Source organism: Setaria viridis, chromosome 2 (assembly GCF_005286985.2).
Source record: "Setaria viridis chromosome 2, Setaria_viridis_v4.0, whole genome shotgun sequence".
NCBI lineage: Eukaryota > Viridiplantae > Streptophyta > Magnoliopsida > Poales > Poaceae > Setaria > Setaria viridis.
The window spans coordinates 31,404,758-31,421,013 of record NC_048264.2 but is presented as its reverse complement, the minus strand read 5'-3'; the positions used below and the strand labels follow the sequence as shown (position 1 = coordinate 31,421,013).

The 16,256-nt window shown below is 48.9% G+C and overlaps 1 protein-coding gene across 1 annotated transcript; it reads right to left on the bottom strand.

Annotated features, from left to right (window-relative positions):
- Positions 1 to 5,927: 5,927 nt before the first annotated feature.
- On the bottom strand, positions 5,928 to 9,781 carry LOC117844715 (formate--tetrahydrofolate ligase). Its single transcript, XM_034725477.2, has 5 exons — positions 9,176 to 9,781; positions 8,942 to 9,091; positions 6,970 to 8,145; positions 6,554 to 6,700; positions 5,928 to 6,460 (listed from the first exon to the last, which is right to left on the bottom strand). The coding sequence occupies exons 1-5, from the start codon at positions 9,629 to 9,631 to the stop codon at positions 6,185 to 6,187; spliced, it is 2,205 nt and encodes a 734-aa protein (XP_034581368.1). The 5' UTR covers positions 9,632 to 9,781; the 3' UTR covers positions 5,928 to 6,184.
- Between the last annotated feature and the right edge of the window lie 6,475 nt (positions 9,782 to 16,256).

Genomic DNA, 16,256 nt, shown 5'->3' with positions numbered 1-16,256 from the left:
TTTAGTAGCGTCAATCATTTTTTCACTTTGCTATTTTGGCGTTAACATAGGCCTTGAAACCTTGAATCACCGAGTGATTCTGATGAAAAAAGAAACAGAGTGATGCAGAAGAGAAATGGCTGGTCTCCACTCACTGTTGATGAAAACACGCCTTGCTGGTACCGAGGCGGCAAGCGCTGATGGCGAACCGGCTTGGCCCTGGGAGTCTGCAGTCTGCACACCGCAGATTTGTGAAATCATGACGCCCATCAAGCGGTGGTACACCTATTTTCGCTGATTTATTAATTTCTTCGGCATACGACCCAGCTGCTTCTGCTTGCCGTGGAAAACTGGAAATGTGGAAAACGAAAAATCCATGTATTGATTCCTAGTCGAATTCTTCTGGAAATGTTGGACTACTACTGCCACTCTGCCAGCAAACGAACATCTACAAACCCTAGCAAAAAAAAAGAAGAAGAAGAAGAAAGAAAATCGAATGACGTTTCTCCAAAACAGGCAGCACAAAGAAAACAAGCCGGGTCCTCTTCCTAATTGCCATGTGCGCATCATCCATGAGGAATGGAATGCTAGTGGAGCACCGACCGCGACAGTTGGCTGTCTACGCCCCCGAACACAAAACGGAGGACCTGTCATGGATACAAACGTTGTACAGGACAGGTGGTCCTCGTATAGTACTACTACTACTACCCACCTACTAGTAGTAGTGCTCCATTCCGTCTGCTCGCGATGCTGGACAAAGCACGTATGGTAACATGATTGCGCCATGAGTGCTCGCCGCTCCGCACTGATGATGAGTGTGCTAGCTCCAGCCTCCAGCAGCACTCTTTTCTCTCGGACCCTTTTTCCCAATGTGAAAGTGAAACCGATTGCTCCTGCCAAAACTTCTTTAGAAACGGTGGCAGGATTTGAGCCGGAGATTTACCTTGCACAAGTCAGTATTTTTTTTTCAAATCGCGCATGACTAAGAGGGGGTCAGGGGGAGGGCCATGAATGCTCTTCACACCCAAGGCAATTTTTCCAGCGTCCATGTCGTGACTACGAGGGCACGGCCACGGGCGGGGAGCGATGAATGCCGATCAGAGAGAGCACATCCATCCAGTCCAGCGGTGGAGGCTTGGCGCAGGGGCCATTTATTTCCAAGTCCACCGTGCGATGCGATGCGATGCGATGGATACGGGGTCACTCCGACCCCGGCAAAATCTTTTTCTCCCCGGATCTCGGACTCAGGCTGCTGCTACTGCGCCTCTTGAGACGCGACGCCCCCCCATCAATGCTGGCGCGTCTCGAGCTGACCTGACCGGTGGTGGTAGCCGTCGCAGCATCTACATCTCGCAGGTGACGAACCCGGCAGGGGGCCAAGACTTGTGCCGAGCTCGAGCGCCCCCATTATTGTGCTGCCCGCGATCGAGGGAAAGCAGCTGGATTCAGCCCCGGATCGACCTGTATCTTTCCATGCCGTGACGGATCGCTTTAGCTTTGGGGATTAAGGATTCGGCAGATGATGATGCGGAGGTCTCCGTCCGACAGTGGGGTTCTCTGTGCTTTCGACGGCGACGTAGCGTGGCACCGGTTTATATGCGTCCGCCCTCTGTTTCTCTTTTTGAGCAACGGGTGTACTACGTCTAGGAGAATTACGTCTCCTGTGGCCTCTAGGGTCCATGCTAGTGTGAAAGTTCGGATGTAACAGTTGTAAAGAGCAAGGGCAGGTAGATGACAGATGAGGGGTCATGTTATCGATCGGCCGGGTCCTCAAAATTTCCACAGAGAGAGATAGGAGATCACACGCGCCTTGCATGTACTAGTTGACCTTTGCGGACAACCAACGTGCTACCTGCGAGTGAAATTAGTTACCTGTTGGTGTCTTGTGTGGTGGCAAGTCGCCAGTCAAAATTATAAAACCAGTTTCGGTTTTAGCAGTAAATTCTGGGGTCAGAGTATACACAGTCAAAACAGTCATGGCGGCTACCACCAGCATTAATTTTCTGAGAGGAAAAAAGCTACTACCAGCATTACTCCCGGATCAAAATTTAGAGCAATGAGCAGGGAGTGCTCCGGAGTCTCCGAGTCGGGGTTTACACTGTCAAACTCATCAAAGATACTTAATTTAGCAGCTAGCACCAAATTGTTCTTTTTTCCACCTTACCACAACCAGATTGTTCAGACTTCAGAGCTCGCAGCTGCTGGGTGTGTGTGTGTGTGTGTCACAGAACAGAAGTACGGGAAACACACCAATACTTGGGGTTCTCCAGACAAATTAAGCCACTTGCTTGTACTTTGAAAACCCTACTTCGTTCTCCCAGTCCCACCATGCGAGGACTGCAGTCCTGCGCCAATAATTAGCCCACCGGGCCGCCACCGGGCGAGGAAACGACATGGAGCAGCAGCAGCCAGCAGCGATCGGCAACCATCACCAGCTCGGCTCACGGGAGCAAGCTAGCCAGTCGGGCACATCGAAAGCGGCAGGGCACGGGGGCGAAGAGGGGCCGGGGCGAGCGGGAGGCAGAGGCCGATCGGGAAGTTGCGTCGTGTCCCCTTGCGCCCGCCGAGGACGATCGAGACGCTCCCAGTCCCAGGTCCCCCAGCCCTGCTCGCCACCTCCTTCTGCCTGCCTGCTGCCCCGGCCCCGGCCCCGCCGTCGCTGCCTCCCAATCGGGTGGTGCTGGCCTGCCTGCCTGCCTCTTCCGGTGCGGGAGAATGCAAGTGGCGTGGCGTGACGTCCCTTTCCCACGTCCATGTGCTACGTATGAATATATGGTCGATCCAGTGGACGGTTTTATCGCACTGGGCCACGAACCTTCCTTCCTCTTTGGTGTTCGCCCTTTGCCGGAGATGATTGTAATTTCGAATGGGTATGTACATCAAGTCATCAACAGCAGTTCTAGATAATATCGGTTTGGAGTACAGTACAGGATATGTCTCCGTGTTGAGTTTCATGCACCGGCTATCCACGACATTGGACCCGCGTACACGATGGGGACGGAAGGAAGGCAGCCCGGTCTCTCTCGTTCTAGAACTCTACAAGATCATCTTCATTTTTTCTCTCGGTTGATTGAGATGCACCAAACTTCGCACGAGTCTAGCTTATAAGATTCTCAGGTCTGAACTTTCTGTCGTATCGCCGGCTCATCACGCGATATGAACTTACCAAGAACACGCTTGCATGTATACTACACCATACCTACCTCGTTCCTACTTATTTCAGAGCTTACGCAGCTCAGTGCCACTTGGATGCAGTATATACGTGGCTTCACGCACGGAGGTATAGACCCAACAGAGACCCTTCTCTTCTTTTAGGACAAACAGAGACAGACTCTTTTTTTTTGGGAAAGAGACAGAGTTTTTTTAATAAACGGCCGTGCAAATCCCGATCTTTGCTTGATCTGCCCGTGACTAAAAAAATTAGTGAGGGAAAGGACTAGTTTAAGACCAGAGACAGCGTGCAGCCGTGCAATCAAGCCTCCACGCATAAACAATCCAGCTAGCTGTAGTATAGTATTCTAATTTTCTCACGCTGTCATGACGACGCCTGAGTCTCCTGGCTCATGATTGGCCCTTAAATTTCTTCAGGCCCTTTTCGGACAGCGCCTTTTCTTCTAGAGGGAGACGAGGACGGTCATTTGCATGAGATCGTCAGGCCCTTCATTAGCATTGGAAAAGTTGGGAAAAGAGGCAAAAACCAGGTCAGCGTTAGCGAGTATAACCGCTAGCTGTCTGCTTCCAGTCCAGACTCCAGACGTCCCAAAACGTGCAGCACTCGGGGAGAAATTAAAACATGGGTCCTCACCTGGACAAAACTTCCGTGCCAGTTCAAATGGAACATTCTGATGGCAGAAAAAATGTACTCCTGTAGAATGACACCAAGTACGTACGTAACGGATCGGACGGAGTAGTTGATCCGTCGATCGACCAGGTGACTCAGAGAAGGATGAGAGAAATGAAAAACGAATGCATGATGGGCAGCAGAGCATGCAGGCGTCCACTCATCATTGCCATGCACAGAAAAATGCCGACCACGAGCAGGCCTCTCCTCCTGCTGCTGGTTCGTTGGCCCATCCAGTACGTGCATGCGACCGCGCGCGAAGCACAGCGTTATGGTAGGTCCAACGCATTAGGGAAGTCGAAAAGGCGATCAGAGACAGAGATTCACGTCGCGTCAAGCAATGATGCCCCGCGCATGAGAGATCTGAAAACATTACCATTGGTGGTTACTGGTTACCTGATGGTGCAGCACTTTTTTTGTTTATTTATTTACTACAACTGCTACTGCTAGCTCCAACAAGTACTCACATCACAGTCTGATGAGTGGCAGGCATGCATGCTTACTCATTGGCCCGTTGCAGGGTGTGCAGATTAGCAAAACCATAAAACTGGCTTCAAACAGCTCAGTTTGCTTTGAAATTTGAATAGCTACCTATTATTTGTACCATTGAAACTCAGAAAGGGAAATTCGATGTTTATTGGCAGTCCTTGCACGCAACTAGGAGTCTAGGGCTGGTGGATCTTCGTTTACTCTGTTGGACGCGCTGAGAATTTGACTGTCCTTCGAGCATTTGCTTCCATGAGCTGAATTTCTAGCCCCCGTGATCAGGTAAAGAGTAAAAGCGTGTCGAATTTCTACGAATCTGTAATCACGTTTGGTATTGTTGACTGAAACCTTTTAGCGACCGGAGTCTCGCCTGTCGGCCTGTGCACTAGCCAGCATCAGTCGCGTGAAAATTGTTCGAAGGTGGAGTATAGTATTCTCTAAAGTCCACACAAGAGCGGAACTTCCATGAAACATATTACAAGCTGTACTGTTATAAAATCACTACTAAATTGTGAAGTTTTAGGCTCAAGTTTTTTTTTTGTGCATGTTACGTTGCAGAATTGCCTGTCAGATGTTACCTTCACGATGAAATGGCACACAGTACTGCCTGCCGGTGCCGATGGTATATCTGACGAATTCGTCTCTTAGAGTTTTCCCAGCTTGATTGCTGCTACCCATTTTCCTGTGGACTGCCAATAATTTCGTTTCCTGGACTAGTCAGGTGATCGATCCCCACACCGACCGACCTGTCGTGGAGGGAAAAGCGTTTTCATTCCCGGCATTCCTAATTCCATCAAGGATCGACAGGGACGGGATCCTGCTCGCGACAGTAACCGAAACCTGTTCTCCTTCGAGGAAACAGGCAAAGCGGCCATGTGATCTCGGGTCAATTCGGACGGGGGCGTTGGTGGTGCCGGTGCCGGTGCCCTCGCGGCGAGGCCTTGACTCTCTTGCCCCAGCTCATGGCTGCGTCTGTGGCTCGCTCCGCGCCGCGTCGGCGACCCGCCCGTTGACTCGTCGCGGCTACTAACGGGTTGGTCGTTGTGGGCTTTTGTGGCGCGTTCGCTTTTCCGTGCTGGAGTTTCCGTTGGACCAACGCGGCGGAGGGAAAAAGAAGAGGGGTAAACTGATAGAGAAAGCCGTTTCTAGCTGCCCGTGACTAACTAGCGCGTTGATGCGCAGCAGAATTGCAAGTGATACGGCGCAGCCTGTTTCAAGATATGATCGCCGATCTGGATAGTCTTCAACAGGCATCTTTGATTTGATGGCGGATATATTTCTAATTATGTATGCTAGTAATTGGGAATTGTAAATATGATCAGATTTGCATAATGTCTGCAATTTTTTTGGGGAATTAGTTACTGTCCAATAATTTTGTTCTGAAAGCAGAGGCCCAAACTGACGAGAAGCGGCCTGGAGTATCCCACCGGGCGTGCGGTCTGCGCGGACGATCTACAACTAGAAAATGGGCCGTGTCGGGTAACCAAAATCTCTAAAATGCCTTATTTCCTTTTGTGTGTGTGTGAGATCAGGTGACAATCTCATCGCCCCAGTCAGACCAACAGCCTCAGCACTGACTTCACTTTACCAATCACCGATCAAGAAATTCAAAGACAACTCATGGAAAATAGTCACTATAAGGATGGAACAATTGGAAACGGAATGCAGGTTTTGAGACATGGGGCACAGGAACAGAGTCTAAACAGCACGGTTAGAGCACATTTACAGTCTTCAGGTTACCCAAGAAACAGGTAACGCTGGATTTTCAGGAAGCCTGGAACGGCTACTTATTACGATTATTCAGCTCAAGGAATGCACCAAAATTCTGTCCAACGCAGATGCAATGCAGTCTCTGAATGGCACCAACTGAGCTTCAATTTATGACAGGCCCCTGACCTTCCCGGTGGCAGTGTCGATGTCGATCTCGTAGAAGCAGGGTCTTGTGGGAAGGCCGGGCATCGTGCTCATGGTGCCCACGAGCGGGTAGATGAACCCAGCTCCAATGCTGGCCCTCACGTCTCTTATCGGTAGAACGAAGCCGGTCGGGGCACCCTTCATGGAGGGAACGTGGGAGAACGAGTACTGGGTTTTCGCCATGCAGATGGGGAGGTTGGAGAAGCCTTGCTTGGTGTACATCTCAATCTGCTTCTCAGCCTGCAGCAAAGTCAGATAGAAGTCAGCAGAGCAGGGTATGGCAAAATATTATGACTTTATGAATGAATCAAATCTCAAACACAAAGGAAGTACCTGTTCTGAGTATTCGACGCCGCTAGCACCATAAGACCTAGCTATGGATTCAATCTTCTCCTTTATGCTAGATTCCAAAGGATACAAAAATTTCAGAGGCTCTGCCTGGCTTTCACATGCTCGTTGAACTGCGAGTCCAAGTTCAACCTGAAAAGAAGTTAAACGGAAGGATCTAATTAGATGATTATATTAATTCCCACAATTCTGACATTCATACCATTTTAGATAACAATGAAGCCATGAATTACTATAATCTGACATAGCCACATAAAAGTATATAAGACTGCAGTTCTTTTGTACTAGCTTGGCAAGTTGAAAAATAACGAAGTTTTGTTGACATTAGAGCAGATTTACAGTTAAGTATTCCGACAAAACAGGGCTGCTGTCTATATTCAATAGAAAGAAAGGGAACTAACCGCTCCTCTACCACCATGGGCATGGTGTGTGCAGACGACAGCATCAAAAGCTCCAGCAGCCATAGCTGCATTTCGCACCACATCCATTTCTGCTTCAGTATCTGTTGCAAATTTGTTGATTGCAACTACAACGTTAACTCCATAACCCCTTGTGTTTGATATATGTTTAGCAAGATTGACACATCCAGCTTCAACAAGGGCCACATTTTCGCTCACATATGCATGATCTAGAGGCTTCCCAGCCACAACATCTGGGCCCCCTCCATGCATTTTAAGAGCTCGAATTGTGGCCACAATAATAGCACACTGTGGCACCAATCCACTGTACCTACACTTTATATCCATGAACTTCTCAGTTCCGATATCAGCACCAAAACCTGCCTCAGTAACAACAAAGCCACCCTTCCCAACCAACTTCAAAGCAATCTTATCAGCAACAATTGAAGAGTTTCCATGAGCAATGTTAGCAAACGGTCCAGCATGTACTAACACTGGTGTGCCTTCAAGAGTTTGCATGAGGGTTGGATGAATAGCATCTTTCATTAGGACAGTCAAGGCACCTCCAACACCAAGATCATCAGCAGTAATCGGCTCACCTGACTTGCTGTTCCCTATCACCATTCTTCCAAGCCTCTCTCTCATGTCGGCAAGGGAAGTTGTAAGAGCTAACACAGCCATTATCTCACTAGCTACTGATATGTCAAAGCCTGTTTCTCTCACCATACCTTTTTCATCAGGGCCTTGTCCGATAGTAATTTTCCTCAGGAAACGGTCATTGACATCCATCACCCGTCTCCATGTAATGGACTCAGGGTCAATATCAAGCCTTGCAAAACGCCTAACTTCATCTGGTGTAAGCTCATTGGGGTCTGTCTTAGAAATGCCAAGCTTTGTAAGGCGTCTGAGCATTACATCAGCAAAGTGCCTCTTGCCTTCTTTGTTTGCCGGACACAATCTGTTGAACAGTGCTTTGTCGGACTGAGAATTTTCATGGAAAATCCTTGTATCAATAGCAGCAGCGAGAAGGTTGTTTGCAGCCGTAATTGCATGAATGTCGCCTGTCAGATGAAGATTGAACTCATCCATGGGTATAACCTGGCTGTAGCCACCACCAGCTGCACCTCCCTTGATTCCAAAGGTAGGCCCTTGTGATGGCTGACGGAGGCATGTGACAACCTATAATAACAACAATATATCAATACATGAGATGACTTCCTTTAATTTCTTGAATATGCATGAGATGATTTTCACAAGCTCAGGGTTCCTTTATAGTCCGAGGTTGTTCTATAAGAACATATGGTTGCCCTCGCAATAATGTAGCAACATAAATAAAGGTTCAGCCTATCAGCCGCATGAAAAGTAGATAAAGGACCCAAAGATTTACACCAGCCATAAAAGCAAGCCAACAGTACTGAACTACTGATTGGTAGACAAGGCAGTGTTCGCTGGAACTCGGAAGGGACTTGGCACATATAAATATATAATAGGTTGAGAAAGAGAATTGTGAATATGACTCATGTGAGCAATTGAGCAAATACATGAGCATAAAGATGTAGTTCAACTATAAGCTCTGAAAATGTGCAGTTCGACTCATACAGATCATTCAGAACAAAATATTTCACAGATCTTTCCTCCTGAATTTTTACAGGAACAAAAGATCAAGAGCAACTGAGTGTTCCATCACTTTCAACATAGCTTGCTCAAGAAGACCTACTGGTATAACTGAATCGTAAATCCGGATTGCCATAACAAAAAAGGCAGTATATCCAATGTAAACGCATCGCTATTCACTGCCTAAGTGGGAGCAACAAGATAGCATTCCACAATCCAGTCCAAGATCGCATCAAACAGTTTAATTTCTGGCAGGATCCATGGTTCCCTATCAGCTCGCAAGGTTTGGACGATTATCAGTCAACTGCCTCGTCGACGATCGTACAATTCGCTCAAGCAAACTTAGCAGTACAAATCTCACCTTCTTATCAAGGAAGGCGCCCAGAGCCTGGCACAGGCCGACGGTGGTAGTTGACTTGCCCTCCCCGAGAGGCGTCGGCGTGATGCCGCCCACCACGACGTAGTACCCGTCCTGCTGCTCCTTGATGTCATCAAGAACCGACAGCAACACCTGCAACCGGCACGCGAGAAAACGGCGGCTCAAGATCCGATCAAACCGCAGCAGACACCACGAGGGACCAAATCAAGAACGCACCTTGGCCTTGTACTTGCCGTAGAGGTCGTAGTGCTCGGGCCCGAGGCCGAGCTCTGCCGCGATGTCGACGATGCCGAGCGGCTCGACGGAATTGGCGATGTCGATGTCCGCCGGCACCGGCGAGGCCACGTCGAGCCTCCGGATCGTCGGGCTCGGCATCTCCGGCAGCAGCAGCGGGGGCGGCAGCGGCGCTGGCGCGACGACGGCGCTGGATCTCGCGACGACTCGGTCGCGCCCGGGTCCGGGTGGGGCGGGCTGCAGCAGCGAGTGGTGGTGGTGGTGGCCGGGCACTGGTGAGCCCCGTGGAGAAGATAGTATTGGACGGGAGAGCCTCTGGCTGGCGCAATTGTTTATCGCCTCCCGCCTCCTCGCCGCCCCCGCGTCAGGACGACGACGGCATAGGATAATGGAGGATAAAGTTTTGGGATAATTGGTAGGTGGGGCAGGCAGATCCATGTCACAGCTCCCAAATAATGTGGGTGCGCAAAACAAGATTCCGCAATCTTTTTCTGCAAAACTCTTGGTTTAACAAACGAAAAAAAATCACACAACCTTTGCGATTACGACTCCTGAACCACAACAATCTGATACTCCGATGCGTAGCAATGTGTAGCGTCACAAAAGCATTGGACTCTTCAGATTGGTAGGTGGAAGGAGGGTTTTGGCCTCGGCCGGGTGCTCTTTATCTTGAGATGGATGGATGGAAGACGGATTGCAATCCAGATAAGGGTTTTTTCGGAGCAGTGGACGTGATGAACTCACGGTGGTATTGCACCGCGAGGGGTTTAGGACGAGCCAAGTCTCCGCGCGGATTTATAGATGCTCTTCCTTCCTTGAGCTCCTTGTATTGTTATCAGTCAGTTCACGAGCACTGCGTGTGAAATTGAGTAGGCGCGTCCGGTGGATTAACAAACCTGTGTGTTTGTGCATGGAAAGGAATCTTTTTCGAAGTAAAAAGAAACTTTTTTGAATCTGTCATTTGGCTCGCTGGCAGCGTAAAACGGCATTGGAATTTGGAATCGAGTGTTCTTGTTAAGCTTTTGCTCTGACGAAACAGCACGCCAACCGTCACAGAAAGCAAAGTAAACGAGGAGACAGTTTGGCAGGGCACAAGCTTCGCAAGGGTGTTTGTTTTCCCTAGGACTTTGACGGCTTGGGAGGGTGAGTGCCATGGATTATGAAGAGTTGGTTTGGGTCGCACAAGGCGGATAAGAAATGCTAACACCGAGGTGGAGATTAGGCCACGAGGGGATGATATCTCACACGCTGGAGTGGAGCGTGGAGACTCAAGTGAATGATTGGAGGAGCGTCAACGTCGCCGCCCCTCTGATTCGGATCTGGCTCACTTCACTCTGACAGATTCATACATGGTTTGTTTAGTACAAAAATCTTCGATGCGGCTGCTACGAACAAATGGACTTGGGCCTTCACCAATCACCATGAGCACGACTGAATGACGCATAATAGCCACACCATACGCACCAATCAAAACTTCATGAAATTTGGCAGGGAGGGGTTAAATTTTAGCCCCTGTGATGTTTGGACACTAATTAGGAGTATTAAACATAGTCTAATTACAAAACTAATTGCACAACCTCTAGGCTAAATCGCGAGACGAATCTATTAAGCCTAATTAGTCCATGATTTGACAATGTAGTGCTACAGTAACCATTCGTTAATGATGGATTAATTAGGATTAATAGATTCGTCTCACAATTTAGCCTAGGGGTTCTGTTATTAGTTTTATAATTAGCTCATATTTAATCCTCCTAATTTATATCCGAACGTGTGATGTGACAGGGCTAAAGTTTAGCCCTGACATCCAACCGCCCCCTAACTGATAAAAATTGACAAAAAAAATGGTACACTGAACTAGACAGGACGCAACAAGCTAAGCTGTGAGAATATGAGTATGTCATCATGTCATGAATGTTGTATAGGTACATGATGTGTTGATCTCCGATAATCCCGAAGGTATATATAGCTGGACTGGAAGCTAGCGCCACAGATCGGCCTCAGTTCGGCCTCAGTCCTCCTCTCCCTCCGGTCGGCGAGCAGGGGCGACGACTGCCGCGTCCGGGCGAAGGCGGCCACGGGCGAGGGCTCCCCGGCGACAGGATGAATACACCAGCGCCGCCTGCAGCTCCGGCTGACCGGCTCCATGGCAACACGCTGAACGACTCTGCACCTTCCGATCGAAGCCGATGTCTGGTGACCTTTGCAGCGAAAGGAATGAGACAGAGTTAGGAATTATTGTAGCTTACTTCAAAAGCTACGTTAGCGTACAAAGTCAGATGACTTGCGGATTCCGCTCCCTGACCCCCGCACCGCCTTCCTTGGCGACTCGGGGGCGACAGCCCAAGCCCGCCCGCTGCGGGCCGGCGGGTGGCGGGTCGAAGTCAGCCCCACGCGCTCTCTTCCTCCCTCTACTCCTCCTTTCCCTCGCCTTCCTTCAACTTCAAGGTTGCCATGGTCGCTTGCTCGTTGCCGGCGAGGGTGGCCTCCGGCCGCCCACGCCATATTCGACCTTCCTTAGCTTGGTCCGGATCTGTTACGCTGCCTCCGTGGGGGGCCCACCCGCCGAGGAGCCCACCGCCGCTTGCCGGGTAGCCTGATCCGCGCCGCCGCGGCGACCGCCCGTCGAGGAGCCCGACCCCACGCCAGGGCCGACTATAATTTTGAGGGGCCTCGAGCGAACCGGATATTATGGACCCTTTGAACTAAATAGTTTGTTTTCCTAAGCACCTGACAAATTGCTTATTTGGCAACATCTAATACCTAAATTATACAGGAAAGTGAATAATCGTTGCTAGAATTCAAAGTTTAAAACCGAAAAATTAACATGCTAAAACTATGATTAATGAGGCTGATCGCTGACTATGTAAATAAATTGAAGATCTAACTCACAACACATTGACGCACGCTGGAGCCGAGCCGGCCCAGACGTCGTTGCCGGCGTCGAATCGAAGACGAGGCTGGCTGGCGATCACTTATGCCAAAGCCACGCACAACGTCGAGGGTTTTCCTGTCGGGGTCTCAGTTTCTCTCTCAAATTCGCAGTGATGCATTGACGGCCGCCTATCTCCTCGTCCTCGACTCCTCTATCACGGCGGCCTGCTGGAGGGCAGGAATAGGCTGAGTACTATATACGAGGAGATAGAGCTAGGGGGTGTTTGGATACTAGGTGCTAAATTTTAGTAGTGTCACATCGGATATTCGAATGCTAATTAGGAGGACTAAATATGAGCTAATTATAAAACTAATTACAGAATCTTGTGCTAATTTGCAAGACGAATCTATTAAGCCTAATTAATCCATCATTAGCAAATGGTTACTGTAGCACCACATTGTCAAATCATGGACTAATTAAGCTTAATAGATTCGTCTCGCGAATTAGACTCCATCTGTACAATTAGTTTTGTAATTAGCCTATATTTAATGTTCCTAATTAGCATCCAAATATCTGATGTGACAGGTGCTAAACTTTAGCAGAGAGTATCCAAACGGGACCTAAATAAGATGGTAAAGAAGGCATGAGAATCATATTCCATTACCACCCTTAAGCAAGATCTTTGCTTTATGTATTAGCTGTTGGGCCTTCTCTGGCGTTGGGCCCCCGACCATCGCCTCTACTGCATGTGGCCAGAGCTGGCCCTGCCCCACGCCACCGCTCCTGCGGGGACTGCACGCTAGGGAGCCTGACCCGTGCGCAAGGGCCTCGCCCATGCCGCCAGGTGGCGGTCACCACTATCGCTGTCGAGTCCACTGGTGTGGTCTACCCTCCCCGGGGCGGCACGAGGGCTCCCTCACTGTCGTACATACATCTATGGGCCCACCAGAAGGTTTGGACAGTCCTAGATACAGAGCTGGATACCGAGACGTGTCTGACATGGAGGCTACGGTACAGGACGACGTAGTTTACGTGGTAGGATAGGAACTAGTTGAGGATTAGGAAAACAACTTGTAGCAATTAGAGTAAGACTCACCTAGTTGAATCCGACTAGTATTCTTGTAAACAACCGATCTGTAACCCTACCGCCAGCAATATAAGGCGACGCAGGGACCCCCTCCAAAGCAATTCAATCCAATCAACACACACGACGTGGGTATTACGCAATCTAGCAGCCCGAACTGTCTAAATCGTGTGTCTGGGTTCACCTTCGAGTTCCTGATCTCGGCGAGCCCCACTAACCAAACACTACCTCGGGCACCCCCCTTGGTAGGTTGCCGAGTCTAAACATCGATAGTTGGCGTGCAAGGTAGGGATCTCGTTGAGAATCCACTATCGAACTCGATGGCTCAAGTCATCATCAAGCCAATTGTTGCGTTCGAAGCGGGCGCGACGTTCATCTTCAGCTCCTGGGTTTGCATCGCAGATGGTGGCGACCATACATGCCCGGGCCCACCAGAGGGTTTGTACGGATCCACTCAAGGGGATGTACTTGAGACGTATCAGGATATGAAGCCTACATGGCAATGTAGACTACATGGAACTTCTGAAGGACTAGTCGGAATACAAAGAAACTACTCTACCGAGTTAGAGTAGGACTCTGTAGTCTTGTCTGACTAGTACTTTTGTACCAAAGTCTACCCTGTAAACCTGCTTCCCTGATATATAAGGGCGGTCAAGGACCCCCTCAAAACAGGTTCAATCGAATACAAGCATACAACACACAGGACGTAGGGTATTACGCGATCTAGCGACCCGAACCTGTCTAAATTGTGTTCCTGCATCACCATCGACTCCTTGATTTTGGCGACACCCACCAACCAAAACTCTATCTCGGGTACTCCCTTGATAGGTTGCTGGGTTAAAACATCGACAGCTGGTGCACCAGGTAGGGAAAATCGCCGAAACTCTTCGCATCAGATCGATGGCTTCAGTCATCATCAAGGCTGTGCTCGTGTTCAAAACAGGCACAACATTTGTTTTCGGCCCCTGGCTCTGCATTGCTGATGGCATTGGAGGTTTCCAACACCGCGTCATCGAAGAACTGGAGAAGAAACATCTCGGCGGAAACTCTTGTTGACATGAGGCGGAAGATTTCGTCGAGAAATTCAAATTTTTCGATTTGAATAACACCGGGTTCGACCACAACTTGGACTCAACTACAACTCAGACTAGTCCGCGCAAGCAGGCAATTCAGCCATCATATGGACCGGATACAACTCCAAGCCAATTCCCGCTCGGACTCCGAAACGTGGTCACGGTTCATCAAAAAGCTGTATCCAAAGTCCAATTCGGATTAGAGTCAATTGAGGACCACAAGTCTTACTCGAATTCTCTTGAAGAACCCCCCTTATCAGGTTCGCAGCAGGGCCTGGTAATCACATCAACACCGCAAGGCAGATTCGTCTACTGGCCGGGCATGAAGCCATCATTCCTTGCTCAAGACAACGAGTCACGCCTCATCGCACACTTGGATATCCTCTCATATCAAGAGGGTACTCTACTCTCACTGATCCGTGAAGAAGATGGCTCTACTGAAGTCATAACATCCAGCTCTGGAAGCTACTCTTCGGATAGAGAACTCTTTTTCATTGTTTCACCAGCTGATGGAACAGGAACTAGCGATCAACACCAAAGAACTCCTCGTCGGGAACGCCAAATTGAAGAAGTCCCCCAAGATGACTTATCAGCTGACGTCCCGGAGGGCAAAACTAGCAACCAGAGAAGTCAAAGGAGACCAAGAAACACTTAGAGAGCGGAACATCGTCGACTTCTATCCGCAAGAGTTCCCATTGTGAACCTTGACAGAGCATTCGAAGCAGTTCAAACAAGAGAACATAACACGCCACTTGCTGCTATCGCTTCTATCGACCTTATCGCCTGTTCAATGCCACCAAACAAATACAATGATCTCTTGTTATACTTGGTAGAACACACATACAAACTCTTCGACAAGGAAAGACCAATCCCATCCGTGCCCTGCAACCCAAGTCACCATGATGATAGCAGAGACAATACAAGACTCTCAAACCAACCACATCAAGAACCAAGACAACATAGGGGCATACTCGAAGCTCCAAGACAAAACAAAGATGCAACTGAGGGTAGTTGTACGGCCTCCATGGAAGGTCCACGTCACTGTAGAGCAAATTCAGAACCCTCGCACATCAGTGATCTTTGAGAAACATTAAATCACAACTGTGATGCTCGGGATATAATCAACGATCGCCGTCGTGAACGTGAAGCTGAGGGTGATGACAATGACCACTTCCCCCGCTTTCACAAGACGAATCATGCAGACTAATTTTCTAGACAAATTCAAACCAATGGGCATCACTAAGTATGATGGCAAATAAGATCCAGTTCAGTGGTTCTGCTGCTACGCATTAGCAGTCCAAGCTGCAGGCAGAAGCGATGATACAAAAGTCATCCACTTTCCCGTATGCATGGAACCAGCGCCACTAACTTGGCTCGAATCTTTGAAGCCTAATTCCATCGACTCTTGATCTAATCTAAAGAAAGCTTTTATAAGCAACTACGCGAGAGCTATGCAACGCCCTGGCAACAGAATCGACTTGGCTCAGGTTAAGCAGCAAAAGGATGAGTCCCTACGTAGCTACCTACACCGTTTTTTCGGAAAAATTGCTACAATTGTCGACATCTCTGAAGCAGATGTGATTGAATGTTTTCAAAATGGTCTCTAGGACCGACGCATGTTCCAAGATTTTGGCAAACGCCGTATAGCGGATGTCAAAGAACTCAAAATTATGGCTCAGTCATGGGCAGACGAAGAAGATAAGGAGCGTGAAAGTTTTGACTCACACCGCAATCGAGGATGTGACAACAATAACCAAGGTAACAACCAAGAACAAGACAGAAACCGCAACGGCGATCACCGAAATAACTATTCGGGCAATCAGAATTGCAAGCGGAAATCGGACAATACCATTCCAGCAATGTCAAGCTCAAGAAAGAAAGGACCAAACAAACGAAATGATGGCCCTTCATTCAATGAACTACTTAAGAAACAATGTCCATGGCACCCACACAGCAAGCACGCTGCAATCAAATGCTACAGCCTTCGCAGAGTTATGCAGGAGTTGCCAGAACCTCCCGCCAACAACAATAACA

Bases quoted from the DNA above. Each gene is read 5' to 3' on its own strand.
- LOC117844715 (XM_034725477.2), bottom strand. From the start codon at position 9,631: ATGGATCTGCCTGCCCCACCTACCAATTATCCCAAAACTTTATCCTCC. The intron at 6,701-6,969 runs GTTAGTTCCCTT...ACTTCTTTTCAG, and splicing joins CCCATGGTGGTAGAGGAGCG to GTTGAACTTGGACTCGCAGT. The intron at 6,461-6,553 runs GTACTTCCTTTG...ACTTTGCTGCAG, and splicing joins GCGTCGAATACTCAGAACAG to GCTGAGAAGCAGATTGAGAT.